The 16,413-nt window shown below is 36.0% G+C and overlaps 1 protein-coding gene across 1 annotated transcript in view; it reads right to left on the bottom strand.

Annotated features, from left to right (window-relative positions):
* Positions 1-16,413, bottom strand: part of ANO5 (anoctamin 5) — a 109,085-nt gene that overhangs the window by 28,679 nt on the left and 63,993 nt on the right. The window contains exons 12-14 of the mRNA XM_034644800.1: positions 4,956-5,107; positions 2,554-2,628; positions 498-720 (exon numbers count right to left, since the gene is read on the bottom strand). Of these exons, the coding sequence (XP_034500691.1) occupies positions 498-720; positions 2,554-2,628; positions 4,956-5,107 (450 nt within the window). The remainder of the gene's footprint in view (positions 1-497; positions 721-2,553; positions 2,629-4,955; positions 5,108-16,413) is intronic.

The following is a 16,413-nucleotide window of genomic DNA, read 5'->3' as shown; positions in this document are numbered from 1 at the left end:
CTATGAGCCTGCTTCTTCCTCTCCCACTCCCCTGCTTGTGTTCCCTCTCTCGCTGGCTGTCTCTATCTCTGTCGAATAAATAATAAAATAAAATCTTTAAAAAAAAATAAAATAAAATTCAACTAACCCAATCAAAGGAGGGTTAAGGCAAGAATACTCTGAAAGATGTACTAATAAAATAAAATCTTTAAAAAAATAAAATAAAATTCAACTAACCCAATCAAAGGAGGGTTAAGGCAAGAATACTCTGAAAGATGTACAGCTTCTGATTTCTTCCATTTAGTTGTTTTTCTTGCTTCCACCATAATGGGCCTAAATGTGGCTGTTAGGGGATTCTGAGTATCAGCCTATGCATCTACCTATAGAACAAAACCGCCTTAGCACGTGCCTTTAAAAACTGCCTTTAAGAATGAACTCGCCAAGGGATGGTCCAAAATGGATGTATAGCACTGGCAGAGCATTGTTTCAGTGTCACACAGATGACCTGGCCAGCTTACCCATTTTTGTAATCCACGCAGATATCTTTTCATAAAAGAAATTCAAGATCAGGATGACAATAAAGTTCAAGCAGGATCCGGTGAGTGACGTGGTTATCTGGGGAGTGAGGAAACTTTTGACGTGCTTTAAGGATGCTTCACTTTCCATAAAGCTAGCGAATGTAGCAAACACTGACAGGCGGTACACAATCACAGCTACCATACACGCAATGACAAGGGCCATCTGGAAAAGGGAAACAAGAATTCAGTCACTCTGGTCTCTATCTTTGTGATGCGTACACATCTGAAACATACTACTCTCTTCATCTCATTATATTAAGGTTAGCCCCTCTGACTTGGGATACAGACCAAGCCAGTCCCTCTCACATAGATGGCAGGAAAAGAACACTGGCTACACAAAAGGGTTGGAGAGAAGACAAGACATATGGTTGCAGCTGGGTGAGTCTAAAACAGACAAGTAGCCATTGCCCATCCTTTAGGCCTTTCTTCTACCAAGCGTTAGAAGATTAGCCAGAAGGCCAAATCCTGCCTGTGGCCTTACTCGCTCTTGTATGGTTCTTGAGTTAAAGATGGCTTTTTGCTTTTTTTAAAGGTTATAAGGAAAAACAAAGATGATTACATGCCAGAGACTATTTGTGGCCCACAAGCCTAAAATACATGTGCCTCCCCCCAAAAACCATTGCCAAACTCTGCCCCAGGGTTGTAGTTAAACAGGTAGTGTGAAGGGGCGCCTGGGTGGCTCAGTCATTAAGCGTCTGCCTTCGGCTCAGGTCATGATCCCTGCATTCTGGGATCGAGCCCCACATCGGGCTCCCTGCTCAGTGGGAAGCCTGCTTCTCCCTCTCCCACTCCCCCTGCTTGTGTTCCCTCTCTTGGTGGCTGTGTCTTTCTCATCAACTAAGTAAATAAAATCTTTAAAAAACAAAAACCAAACAGGTAGTGTGAAGACTACGTACTTTCCCAAGAAGAACAATTTAGAGATTTAGAGATTCTATTTCATTTCCCCTCAGAATGTTACCATCAGTGTTCTGATATGCCTGGTAGTTTAGATATTTGTATAGATCCTACATAAATTGTAAACACTTCCCGTATTGCAAAAACCCAAAGATCTGGGGATGCCTTTGCCTCAGTGATTGGAAAATCTGATTGTGAAAGTTGGGGGATTGAATCAAATGGAATGAATACTAGAAATAAAAGATAGAATAATCTTTCCGGGACCATACTCTAGATTATTTCTCAAGCAGTGCCCTGAATTGATTATTGCTCTATTATTAACAGAGTATTATTTACTTTATCACTTCTCCTCAGTGACTGTTATATCATCTAAGAAAACACACATTTAGAAGAGAAAAATCAATACCTTTCACTAGAATTGTTAAAGATAAAAAATCATGGGATAATATGAACCGTAAGGTTAAACTCCAGTCAACAGCTGCTAATTATTTATAGTTCAACATGCTAAACTCTCAGAGGGTTAACACTGCTTCTTTTCCTTAAAATTTAAGGCCAACTGTGAGAGGACACATATTTGGAAAGTTGGAGAGCAGGAAATAAATCGTGGTGATGGAGGAATCTGTTAGTTAAAAGGCGTGGAAAAAACCTGACTCCCTCACAATGAGACATGCTAATTAAACTCTTCAAGTAGAAGCAGTACTTTCTTCTATTTCCGCGAGAAAATAAATTTTAAGAGTATATGCCTTTTATTTTTTGCATTTTGTAAAAATATTTTAAGTGGAGTTAAAGATAAATTAATGATTTTTTTTTTTTTAAGGAAAGAAAAACCAAATAGCCTGCAAACAAATTGTCTGTTACACTGTTCTGGTTGCTGGGAGAGGGGGGAGGGGCAGGCTCTAAGATGAGGCACCAGTCTCTTCCCCCCCAGCACTTTCTCCAAGGTTCAATTACGGCACTTGCGTGTGGATCACACGTGATTTTATACAGGAGCTCAATTCAAAATAAAAAGACTGGGGAGGGACTCATGGCCGATGAAACTCCTGAGCTAATCCTAATATGATTGCACATCAAGAGATGAGAGCAGTTTTCCGAGAATGCTCACCCATAACGTCACCGTAGCTCCCGATAAAAAGTACCATGGAAGACGATTCCACAGAGGCATGTAAGGTTCCATCTCCTGCAATTTTGAAGAAATCACAGCAAAATTCAAAATCTACCCTCAAAGTTGGAGTGCTAAGTCAAAACCACAAAACCCCAGCTACAGTAGAAACCTCCCCCAGAGCACACTAGAGCTCATGGGAGCTACACTCTAGCAATGGTTCCTTCCCTTCAAGGAGAGACCTTCGGAGCTCTCAGGTGAGATATTCCGCACATATAAGACATAATGGATACACATAGCCTCAGGGTTGAATTAGAGTGGTATTCAGGGCTTACTAGAGAGGAAACAAAGTCAAAACCTGAGGGCTGCTGCATAAGAGGACATGGTTTAATAATATTACAGTTTTATTCTAATTGAATTGAATCAAACTGCATGGCTCGATAATTGCTACGCACGATATTAAATAGGGCACCATCTTTATATTTACAGGATTGTGTTCTTCCATACAGTTCAGGGGACCGGCCTTCTCTACCTTGATGTTTTTCTAAGTCATTAAGGGAAGATATTCATTATATCAGCTGAAACTCTTAGCTATATCAAGAGGCAGTGAGATCTTATCCAAAAAAAGCTATATTTACTATATTGCCACACAGTAAAAAAGATCTGTCAGCAGAAATCTAAATCATGTAATCCCATCTAAAGGATAGGATTTTTAGGGAGGATTTTTACACTGTGAGGAATTTTAGGGAAGACTGAATGCAAACAGAACTCGACAGGCAGATGCAAGTTGGTACAGCCACTCCTAGAAAACAGTGTGGAGGTCCCTTAAAAAGTTAAAAATCGAGCTACCCTATGATCCAGCAATTGCACTACTGGGTATTTACCCCAAAGATACAGACGTAGTGAAGAGAAGGGCCATATGCACCCCAATGTTCATAGCAGCATTGTCCACAATAGCTAAATAGTGGACGGAGCCGAGATGCCCTTCAATAGATGACTGGATTAAGAAGAGTATAGCTGTCCAAGAGCTCTACTGAATGTGTGTGCATGTGCGCATGTGTGTGTCCAATATGTATGTGCTTGTGTACGCATGCTTGTTTGTGCACGTGTGTGTGCGTCCACACACACATGGATGTATTACCAACACAGACTCAAACAGGAAGGCTCTGGTCATACTGAACCACTAAAGAAGCCCTGCGAGTATGTCAAAAACCTTGATTTCAAAACCATTCAAGCAGATGATTCACAGTGAATCGATCCCTATGGTTTTCAGCTGGTTTCAAATGTAAACATTCAGTACTTCTTGTTTTTATGGCAATAATTTTAGGCCTGCTTTTAATTTCCTTTTTATACCATGAAATATGAATAGATACACTTTATGTCATGATCATGACAATGTCTCTTTTAATTATTTTCCTAATGTCATACAGCCACCCAAGTTGTTAATATATTTTCTGAGGTGGTTTTCCCCCTTCGCTCATTTACTGCATTTTTTTGTAATGTCTCAGTAAAGTTAAAAGATGCTTAGTGAGTGCATGAATGCCTACACTGTGCAAATAATCTTGAGTCTTATACCACAAGAATAGTGGCCCGAACAGAGTGGGAAATTCTGCTAAAGAGATTGTTAGAGACATACTCTATTCTCCCTTTACAGCTTCAGGCCACACAGAGATTACGGATGATGGAAAGGTAGGGATGCTAAGAATATGTGGCCAAGAGTCCAGTCTTTGAAGGCAAAGTACCTCGCATTTTTCACATTAAAAAAAAAAAAAAAAAGTACCGAGAAGTCAAATTACTCAGTCAACAACATATAGGTGATATTTGTCAGTGAAGGATCCCCAGATCTGGACTTTGCTGTCTAGATACTAGCACAATGATCTTCCCATTATAATAAATTAAAAGGGACTAGGTGAAAAAATCTGGTCTAATAAAACAATCACCCATAAGCTCATTATCTTAATACAATGCAACTTTAATTTGGTATATTAACTTAGTATCATTTCCATGTGTATATATATTTATATACTAAGTCCACTGCATACACATTATTTTCCATTTTCCTTTTATTTCATTTATTACAAAAGTATGTTATTTCATGACATGATGTCTTGTATTTGCTTCAAAATCATCTCATGGCAGGGAGGAGCAAGTGTGAATGAAACTAGACTGTCCCTGAGTTAGTATTCACTGAAGCTGGGTGATGTGTCCATCCTGGGGTTCATTGTACTTGTCTATCTACTTTTTTTGTAGTATTTGAAATACATATGAGAAACAAGGAAAGAAGTTAATAAGATTTATATGTTGGAGAATATTTTAAAGGCAAATTAAAATATACACTATTACTTGTGCGGCAACCACAGCTATGTGTCCATCGAGATACGTTGGCCATGGGTTCCCTGACCTACCTTAGTCACTGCATTCATCTTCCTGTGTTTACACATCGCTTCAAATTCCGGTCTCAGCTGAAGCTGCTGCTGCTCCTCTTCAAAGTCCACCAGGTCCCACTCATACTCCATTCTGGCCTGTCGTTGTTTCCAAAACTCCAAAAACAACGTGACTGTAGACAAAGAAATGTATAAAAACAATCGTAATCAAGGATGGAGAAATAAAGTACATAAGAAAATAATCTGGTTTTTTTTTTCCCTCTACTTTAAAAAACCATGTTGGTTGAATGATGGTTCTTTTGTCACTACTATGTTGGCTTAATAGCATGTAATAACATTGAAATAACTCACGTAGAAATTCAAGTTAATTTCGTAGCAGTCCATGCAAGATAAACAATTTTAGGCACATTACTCTCTCTTCATTCAGATACTCTGAAGTAATATTTAAATTTAACTTTTTACTAACACCTAGATTTTGTTTGCATGTTTTTTACTGAAATCGTTCAAGCAAGTATACCAGTTTTTCAGGCTTAGGTAAATTTAAGGAAAACATCAGAGGCATTCCCATAGCACAATCTCTGTCTCTCTGTCTCTGTCTGCCTCTCTCTCTCTCTTTCTATATATGTGTATATGTGTGTGCGTGTGTGTATACACACATATATATGATAAACTTTCAATTGCAGCATAATCTTAATAAATTTTCAATCGCAGCATAACATATTACAGAAAAGTACAAAAAACACAACTGTACAATCTAAAGAATTTTCACAAAATAAACACTCTCGAGTAATCAGCATCAATATCAAAAAATAGAACATGACCCCCAGAAACACTTCCTCAGGACTCTTCTAGGATGTAAGTGTCACTAGTATCCTAGCTTCTAATATTATTATAGGATAGTTTCACCTGTCTTTGAGTTTTTCATAAACTGGTGACATGCCACAGGTAGTTTTTGTGTTAGGTTTGTTTCAGTTCAACTTTTCTTGTAAACTGAATCCATATTGCTGTATGTAGCAAAAATTATTTATTTTCATTGTTGTATAGTATTCCTAAGTAAATTACAATTCTGTTTTTTCTCGGATTCACGGTCGTTTGGGCTATTGACAGGTTTTCTGCTATTACAGATAGTGTTGCTGTGAATAATCTTAGACATATCTTTTGGTGGACATATGCATGCCTTTCTGTTGGGTATATATCTAAGAATGGAATACTAACACAATCAATATTAACTTATAATTTTATCACCTGTGATTCAAATTTTAATGTTTCATCTGACTCATTCCCTACTTTTATTTTAAAGTTTTTTTAATTTTTAATTTTTTTAAGTAGAATCCCAACATGGGGCTTTAAGTCACAGCCTTGAGATCAAGAGCTGAGCTAAGATCAAGAGTCAGACACTTTACTGACTGAGCCACCCAGGTGCCACTTTGCCTCACTAAAAAAAAAAAAAAAAAAAAAAAAAAAAAAAATTATTGTAAGAACACCCAACCCGCTTTTTACCCTCTTAACAAATTTTAAGTCTACAACACCTTACTGTTGACTATAGGCACAAGGTTGCACAGTAGCTCTCTAGAGCTTACTTATCTTACTTAACCGAGACTATATGCCCATTGATTTGTTACTCCTCTTTCCCCCCCACCTCCCCTTACCTCCAACAATCTCCATTCCACTCTCTGATTCTATAAATGTGACTATTTTAGATACCTCATATAAATGGTCTCATGAAGGATTTCTCTGTCACTGGCATATTTCACTGAACAGAATGTTTTCAAGGTTCATCCATATTGTCATGTATTGCAGAATTGCCTTCTTCTCAAAGGTGAATAGCATATCCAATGTATGTACCAACAGTATATGGTGTATATATATATATATATATATAAATCACAATTTCTTTATCCATTCATTTGTCAATGAACATTTAGGTAGTTGCCACAATTCACTTATTGTGGATATTGCTGCAGTGAACATAGGAGTTCCAACATCTCTTCAAGATCCTGATTTTAATTATCTGGAGTAAATACTCAGAAATGGTATTACTAGATCATATGGTAGTTCTATTTTTAGTTTTCTGAGGAATTTCCATACTGTTTTCTAGCTGCACCATTTAGCATTCCCACTAACAAGGTACAAAAATTCATTATAATTCTCCACATTCTCACCAGCTCTTGTCTTTTGTTGTTTTGGAAATAGCCATCCTGACAAGTATGAGATGACACCTCACTGTGGTTTGGATTTTCATTTCCTTGGTAACTAGTGATATTAAGCATTTTTTCACATACCAATTGGCCATTTGTATACATTCTTTGGAGAATGTCTATTTGATTCCTTTGCCCATTTTAAAATCAGGTTATTAGGGCTTTTTCACTATTTTTAAAAAGATTTTATTTATTTATTTGAAAGAGAGAGTGTGCACAGGTGGGGAGGGGCAGATGGAGAGGAAGAAAGAATCTGAAGCAGACTCCACACTGAGCACAGGGACTGATTCAGAGNCCTGATTCAGGGCTTGATTCCACAGCTCCGAGATCATGACCTGAGCCGAAACCGAGTCCAATGCCTAACCGACTGTGCTAACCAGGCACCGTGGGGTTTTTTTATTACTGAGTTTCAGGAATTCCTTACGTATTTTGGAGATTCACCCCTTATCGGATAAATGATTTGCAAACATTTTTTGTTTGTCTTCTCTTTTTTGGGTTGTCTTCTCACTATGTTGTTTTCTGTTCTGCACAGAAACTTTTTAACTTGATGTAGTCCAGCTCATGTTTTGTTTTTGTTACCTGGGCTTTGGTGTTATGGCCAGGAAATCATTGCCAAGATCAATGTCATCAAGCTTTTCCTTAAATTTTCTTTTAGGAGTCTTACATAGTTTCAGGTCTTACATTTAAGATTTTATCCAATTATGAAGTGATTTTTGTGTATAGTGTAAGATAATGATTCAATTTCATTCTTCTGCATGTGGATATACAATTTCTCCGTACCGTTTGTTGTAGAGACTATCCCTTCCCCATTGTGTATTCTTGGAACTCTTGTCAGAGATTAGTTAACCATATATGCATGGACTTATTTGTGAACTTTATTCTATTCTACTGGTCTGTATATCTGTCTTTATGGCAGTGCCATATTGTTTTGATTACTGTAGCATTGCAATTTTGAAATCAAGAAGTGTGATGCCTCCAGCTTTGTTCTTTCTCAAGACTGACCTGGCTACTTCAAGACTTTTGTGATTCCACATGAATTTTTTTCAGTTGTTTTCCCTATTTCTGTAAAAAAGGCCATTGGAATTTTGGTAGAGATCATACTGAATGTTTAGATCACTTTGGATAGTATGGAAAAATTAATAATATTAAGTCTTCCAATCTATGAGCATGGGATGGCTTATTATATTATTCCTCCAAATATTTAGAAATATAGGTATTGCTTGCTTTGCATGGTTCCAGTATGCATGGGTTTCCGTTTCCATGGGTTAGTTACATAACACCAGTCCCCCAACATAACTCAAAATTCAGGTACTGCAGTATATTAACTGTGAACTGATTCATAAAGCACAAATTTTGCTGTAGTTCTTCAAACCACAAATCACTATATAAATAGCAGATGTGTATCATGATTATTTGACCAATCACATCACTTTAAATGCTGCTGGTATTTGAACAACTGTATTACTGTTATTCTGTTAATGCGGAGATAGCAAAGCATGCTTTTGTGTTTTCTCGTCTTCCATGTGACATTTTACAAAAATGAATATCAAAAGATAGACCCGATCAACAAGGATGATAGTACAGCAAGAAATGAAAAGTGATAACAAATAAAACATAAACGGAGTTATAGAAGAAATAGGAGACTGAGAATATTGACACTGCTGCCATTTGAGAGACTCTACATATACAGCCAGACAAACCTAGCAAGGGCAAACCTGCTGACATAAATGAAGAAAGCAGTTGTGAGGAAGAGGATGTCTCACAGGAAGTGATGTTGGCAAAACCTTCAGCTTAAACAGACTCTCAGAGATAGTTCATTACAATGAAAGCACAGAGGATAAACTAATGCTCACACCAGATTGTTCTATCCTTGGATACCTTTTCCCCCTTTTTCCCTATCAAAATCCTATTTTTTTAAAAAAATCCAAAACAAATTCCATATCTTCTGTGGTTATCTTAATTCCTTTAGTCAAGAAATAATTCCCCCTCTGTACTCCCTCAGCACTTAAAATTTAATGAGAGCATGTATTAGATTCTGGCCAAATTAGATTGCGACCTTCTTAAGAACAGGTTATATTTCACTCATTTTTTAATTCATTTTTTAATTTAATACTGACTGAGGCAGATGGCTTTTACTCATTTATTCATTTCTTTACTCATATATTCAGTAGATACATTGTTACTAGGAGAACAAAGTTTTAAGAGCATAGTATAATTAACCAGTGTTTTAATATTCCAATCTTTCCCTGAAAGAGATCTACTTGCGTACTCAGAATCTGCTACCTGAAGGTCTGGCTTCCCCAAACAGGCTGCATCTAGGTGCTAAGATCTTCCCCCTTTGGGACACCGACAGCTTTTGGCATATTCCCAAATACCGGGAACCACTAAGAACAAAGAAAGCAGTGGAGACAATCACAGAGTTTAGAGAGACAACCAAGAGTTCAGACTGGATTGATCAAAAAGATTCTTCTCCTATACCAGATCACATTGTCAGGACTGGGAGAGGTAGCTGTTTTAAATAATGTGCAGAAACCAACACACAGAGACAAAGCAAATGAAGAAACACAGGAATATGTTCCAAACAACAACAATAAAACAAAAAGAAAATAGACCTCAGTAAATGACCTTAATGAAATGAAGATAAATGATTTACCTGATAGACAGTTTGAAATAATGGTCATAAAGGTGCTTACCAAGGTCAGAATAACAATGTGTGAACAAAGAGAAAGAAAATATAAAAAAGTAATAAACACAAATCAGAGAGCTGAAGAATGCAATACTGTACTAAAAATTTCAATAGAGGGGTTCCACAGAAGATTAGATCAAGTGAAACAAGGATCAGCAGACTTGAAGACAGGGCAGTGGAATTCAATCAGAGGAGCAAAAAGGAAAAAGAGTGAAGTTAGCTTAAAGGACTTATGAGACATTATCAAGCTGACCAACATTTACATTACAGGCTCCCAAAAGGAGAAGAGAGTTAAGAAAGGAGCAGAAAACTTACTCAAAGATAAAATGGTTGAAAACATCCCTAACATGGTGGGGGGGAGGGTATATCAAATCCTGGAAGCACAAAGCATTCCAAAGGAATCCCAAAAGACCCACACTAAGACATACTATAATTAAATTCTCAAAAGTTAAAGGTAAAGAGAGGATCTTATAACAGCAATAGAAAAACAACTCGTTAAGTACAAAGGAACCATCATAACACTATCAGCAGATTTTTCAGCAGAAACTTTGCAGGCCAGGAGAGAGTGGCATGATATAGTCAAAGTGCTGAAAGACAAAAACTGCCAACCAGGAATATTCAACCTGGCAAGCTCTCTTTCAGAACTGAAGAAGAGATAAAGAGTTTTCCAGACAAGCAAAAGCTAAAGGAGTTCATCATCACCAAGATGGCCCAGCCTTATAAGAAATGTTAAAGGGACTTCTTTGATATGAAATAAAAGAGTGCTAATTAGTAACACAAGAACATATGAAAGTATAACTTCACTAGTAAAGGTAAATATACAGTTATATATAGTTAAATTCAGAATACTCTAATGTAATGGTAATAGGTAAGTAAGTCATTTATAAAACTACTATGAAGGTTAGGGGTGCCTGGGTGGCACAGCAGTTAAGCATCTGCCTTCGGCTCAGGGCATGATCCCGGCGTTATGGGATCGAGCCCCACATCAGGCTCCTCTGCTATGAGCCTGCTTCTTCCTCTCCCACTCTTGCTTGTGTTCCCTCTCTCGCTGGCTGTCTCTCTCTCTCTGTCAAATAAATAAATAAAATCTTTAAAAAAAAAAAACTACTATGAAGGTTAAAAGACAAAAAGTAGTAAAAATAACTACACGATTACTGGTCAACGGATAAACAAGATGAAAAATGTAAATTGTGACATCAACAGCATAAAAAATGGAGGGGAAAGTGAAAATACAGAACTTTAGTATGCATTCAAAATAATTTGTCTTAGCTTACCATAGATTATTACTAACTATAAGAGGTTTATATAAGCCTTGTGGTATTCACAAAGCAAAAACCTATAATAGATACATAGAAGATAAAAAGAAAGAACATAAGCATACCATTAGAGAAAATTATCATAGCCCAAAGCAGGAGGGCAAGACAGGAAGGAACAAAGAAATTATAAAACAGCCAGAAAAAAATTAACAAAATGGCAAAAGTAAGTCCATACCTACCAATTATTACTTTAATGTAAATAAACTAAATTCTCCAATCAAAAGTCTTGGAGAGGCTGAATGAGTAAAAAACAAGACCCAAATATATGCAAACTGCAAGAGACTACAGCTTTAGGACATACATATTGAAAGGGAAGGGATGAAAAAAAAATTCCATACAAATGGAAACCGAAAGAAAGCAAGGTTAGTTATATTTCTATCAGACAAAATAGACTTTAGACAAAGGCTGAAATAAGAGGCAAAGAAAATCATTATATAATGATAAAGAGGTCAATCAAGCAAGAGGATATAATACTTGTAAATATTTATGCATCCAACGGTGGAACACCCAAATAAATAATACAAATATTAAGAAAACTGAAGACAGAAATAGACAGTAATAGAAATATTAGTAGGGGACTTCAATACCCCCACTTTCAACAGTGGATAGATTATTCACACAGAAAAATCAATAACGAATCATTGGACTTAAATTACACGTTAGACCAGAAGGACTTAACAGATATCTACAACACATTCCACCCAACAAGAGCAGAATGCATATTCTTCTCAAGTGTACATGCAACATTCTCCAGGAAAGATCAAATGTTAGGACCAAAAGACAAGTCTTAATAAATTTAACGAGTTTGAAATCCTATTAACCATCTTTTCCAACCACAACAGTAGCAACCTAGAAATCAATTACAAGACAAAAACTGAAAAATTCACAACTATGTGGAAATTAAACAACATGCTTCTGAATAATGAATGAGTCAAAAAGAAATCAAAAGACAAATCAAAAAATTATTGGAGACAAATAAAAATGGAAATATGACATACCAAAACTTATGGGATGCAGCAAAAGCAGTTCTAGGAGGAAAGTTCATAGCAATAAACGCATATATTAAGACATTAAAAAAAAGCTCAAATAAACAACCTAACTTTAGACCACAAGAAACTAAAAAAGAAGAACAAACTGAGCACAAAGTTAGTAGAAAGAAGAAAATAACAAAGATCAGAGTGCAAATAAATGAAACAGGGATTAAACAGACAATAGAAAACATCAATGAAACTAAGAGCTGTTTTTCTTCTTCAAAAAGTAAACAAAGTAGATAAAACTTTAGCTAGACTTACCAAGAAAAAAAGAGAGAGGACTCAAATAAATAAAATTAGAAATGAAAGAGGAAACAGGACAACTGCTACCACAGAAATACAAAGAATCCTAACAGACTACTATGAACAATTATATACCAACAAATTGCACAAGCTAGAAGTGGATAAATTCTTATAAATACAACCTACTAAGACTGAATCGTAAAGAAATAGAAAATCTGAACAGACCAATGACTAGTAAGGATCTTGAGTCAGTAACTGAAAACCTCCCCACAAAGATAAGTCCAGAAGAAGATGACTTCACTGGTGCATTTTGCTAATCATTTAAAGAATTAATGCCAATCTCTCTCAAATTCTTGCCAAAAATATAATAGGAGGGAAGACTTCCAGACTCATTTTATTAGGCCAGCATTACTCTCATACCAAAACCAGACAAAGACATCATGAGAAAAGAAAACTACAGGTCAATATCCCTGATGAACACAGATGCAAAAAACTTGAATAAAACAGCAGCAAATCAAATTCAACAATACATTAAAAGGATCGTACATCATGATTAAGTAAAATTTATTCCAGGGATACAAGGATGGTTCTACATGCACAAATCAATCAATGTGGTATACTACATTAATAAAATGAATGATAAAAATTTACAGTCATCTCAGTTGATACAGCAAAAGCATTTAAAAGAATTCATGATAAAAATTCTCAACAATATCGGTATGGAGGAAATGTACCAACATAATAAGAGTCATATATGACAAGCCCACAGCTAAGATCAGTCTCAGTGCTGAAAAGCTGAAAGGTTTTCCTCTATGATCAGGAACAATACAAGGAAGGATGGCCATTCTTGCCACTGTTTTCAATAAAGAACTAAAGTCCTAGCTAGAACAATTAGCCAAGAAAAAGAAAGAAATGGCATATAATTTGGAAAGGAAAAAGTAAAACTTTCTTTATTTGCAAATGGCATTAAATTATGTATAGAAAGTCCTAAAGATTCCACCAAAAACAGAATAAAGGAATTCAGGAAAATTTGAGGATAAAACATTGGTTGTTTTAGACACTAACCACATACTATCAGAAAGAGAAATTAAGAAAACAATCCCATTTTCAACAGCATCAAAAGGAATAAAATAAACCCAAGAATAAATTTAACCCAAGAGGTGAAAGATATGTACATTGCATACTACAAGATATAGATAAAAGAAACTCAAGAAGACACAAATAAATGGCAAGATACTCTACGCTTATAGACTACAAGAATTAATATTGTAAAAATGTCCATACTACCCAAGCAATCTTCAGATTCAATGCAATCCCTATCAAAATTCCAAAGACATTTTTCACAGAAATAGAATAAACAATACCAAAATTTGTATGGAACCACAAAAGACCTGGAATAGTCAGAGCAAGCTTGAGAAAAAAGAACAAAACAGTAGGCATCACACTACTACATCAAAGCTACAGTAATTACATTTTATAATATATATTACGAAGCTATAGTAATCAAAACAATAGAATACTGGCATAAAAACAGACACATAGGCTTATGTATCATAATGAGAATCCCATAAATAAACCCATGCATGTATGATCAACTAATATATGACAAAGGAGCCAAGAATATTCAATGGGGAAATGACAGTTTCTTCAACAAATGGTTTTGTAAAAATGGATATTCATTTGCAAGCGAACAAAGCTAAATTCCTATCTTAGACCATATGCCAAAATCAACTCAAAATAGATTACAGACAGATTGAGCATAAGACCTGAAACCAGAAAACTCCTGGAAGAAAATATCATGGGTAATAAGCTCCTTGACATTGGTCATAGCAATGATTTGTTAGATTTAACATAAAAGCTAAGGCAACAAAAGCAAAAATAAACAAGTGGGACTACATCAAACTAGAAAGCACAGCAAAGGAAACCATTACCAAAATGAAAAGAATAAGAGAAAATATTTGCAAATTATATATTTGATAAGGGGTTAATATCATGTATATATGATACAACTCAAGAGCGAAACAAAACAACAATCCATCAAATTGCACACAGAATCTAATTAGATATTTTTCCAAAGAAGACATAGAAATGGCCAACAGGAGGGCACCTACATGGCTCAGTTGATTATTTTGTCTGACTCTTGATTTTGGGTCAGGTCATGATCTCAGGATCATGAGATCAAGCCCTGTGCCGGGCTCTGCATTGGGTGTGGAGCCTGCTTAAGATTCTCTCTCTCCCTCGTCTTCTGTCCTCTAACCCTACTCATGAGCACATATGTGGTTGCTCTCTCTCTCTTAAAAAAAAAAAAAAAGCCAACAGGTAGACAAAAAGAGCCTCAACATCACTAATCATCAGGAAAATGAAAATCGAAACTACAATGAGATATCATTTCATACTTGTTAGAATGGCTGTCACCGGAAAGACAAGAGATAACAAGTGCTGGCAAGGATGCAGAGAAAAGGGAACCTCTGTGCACTGTTGGCAAGAATGTAAATTAGTACAGCCACTATTGCAGACAGTATGGAGGTTCCTCAAAAAATTAAAAATAGAACTACCATATGATCCAGCAATTCTACATCTAGGTATATATCCAAAGGAAACAAAAATCACAAATTTGAAGTGATATCTGCATCCCCATGTTTACTGTGGCATGATTTATAATAGCCAAGTCAGGGAGATAACCTGTGTCCATTGACGGACTATGAATGGGTAAAGAAAATGTGGCATATACGTATACAGTGGAATAACATCCATCCATAAAAAGAAGAAAATCCTGCCATTCATTTGTGACAACGTGGATGGACCTTAAGGATGTTATGCTAAATGAGATCAATCAGAGAAATACAAATACTGTATGATCTCACTTGTATGTGGCATCTAAAAAAAATCTTGTAGAAACAGATAGATTGGTGGTTATTGGAGTGCGGGGTGGATGGATAAAAGTGGTCAAAAGGTACAAATTTTGGGTTTAAGATTAATAAGCTCTTACAATATAATGAACAGAATGGTGATTATATTTAAAAATATTGCATTGTGTAATTAAAAGTCATTAAAAGAGTGGACCTTAAATGTTCTCATCATAAGAAAAGTAAGTGAAATGATGGATGTTAACCAAGCTTAATGTGGTAATCATTTTACAGTATAGACATATATATCAAATCATCATGTTGTACACCTTAAGCTGATACAATATTAAATGTCAAATAGATCTCAATAAAACTTGGGAGGGCGAGAAGTCACCAAATGTCTCAACAGAGAACTGGTTACATACAGTGTGATAAATTCATAAAAGGGAATTCTATTCAGTCATAAATACACACGCCCACACACACACACACCCACATATCCACTGCTCTGAAAGGAGTCTCATCACTCACTGTTTAAACAATGAGTAGATATAAAACTATGTACATCAGTTATGTAAAATTATATGAACCCACATGCCCACACACAGAGCAAAAGATTCTGAAATATCATGGCTAAGAAAATGTTTCTGTTTCTAATAATGTTAACATTATTTTTCTCTATTTCTATATACTACTTGAATTTTTTATGATGGGTATGTATTTCCATTATGAACCAAAAGTGAAATAAAAAGCATTTCATATCTGCCCATACAAAGCAGAGTAAGCATGATTTTCAGGTCTCAACCCCTTGAACTAGTTGTTCCTTTAATCTAGAATGTTTTTCTTCACATTTATTCCGCCAACTCATCCTTTGATTTGGCTTCATTATTTTTTAGTGGTGGTACTAAAACAAATATCCTCAAAGTTCCGTTTTCCTAAAATTTGGCCACAATCCTCAAAAACCAAAGGTGAACCAACCCACTACTAGAGTAAACTTTCTCCTCACAACTCCTCCAGTATCTGTGTGTTCCATGTCTGGCTGCTTCTCTATCTGCGATGAAATAGAAGGTGGCCGTGGGTGCACACTCTCTCTCATTGGAAACAACTGCACACTACTGTAATTGCCGTAACTGGTGCACCTCTCATGCACCGCTGATTC

This window comes from Ailuropoda melanoleuca, chromosome 16 (genome assembly GCF_002007445.2).
Source record: "Ailuropoda melanoleuca isolate Jingjing chromosome 16, ASM200744v2, whole genome shotgun sequence".
Lineage (NCBI taxonomy): Eukaryota > Metazoa > Chordata > Mammalia > Carnivora > Ursidae > Ailuropoda > Ailuropoda melanoleuca.
This window is presented reverse-complemented; position numbering and strand designations above follow the sequence as displayed.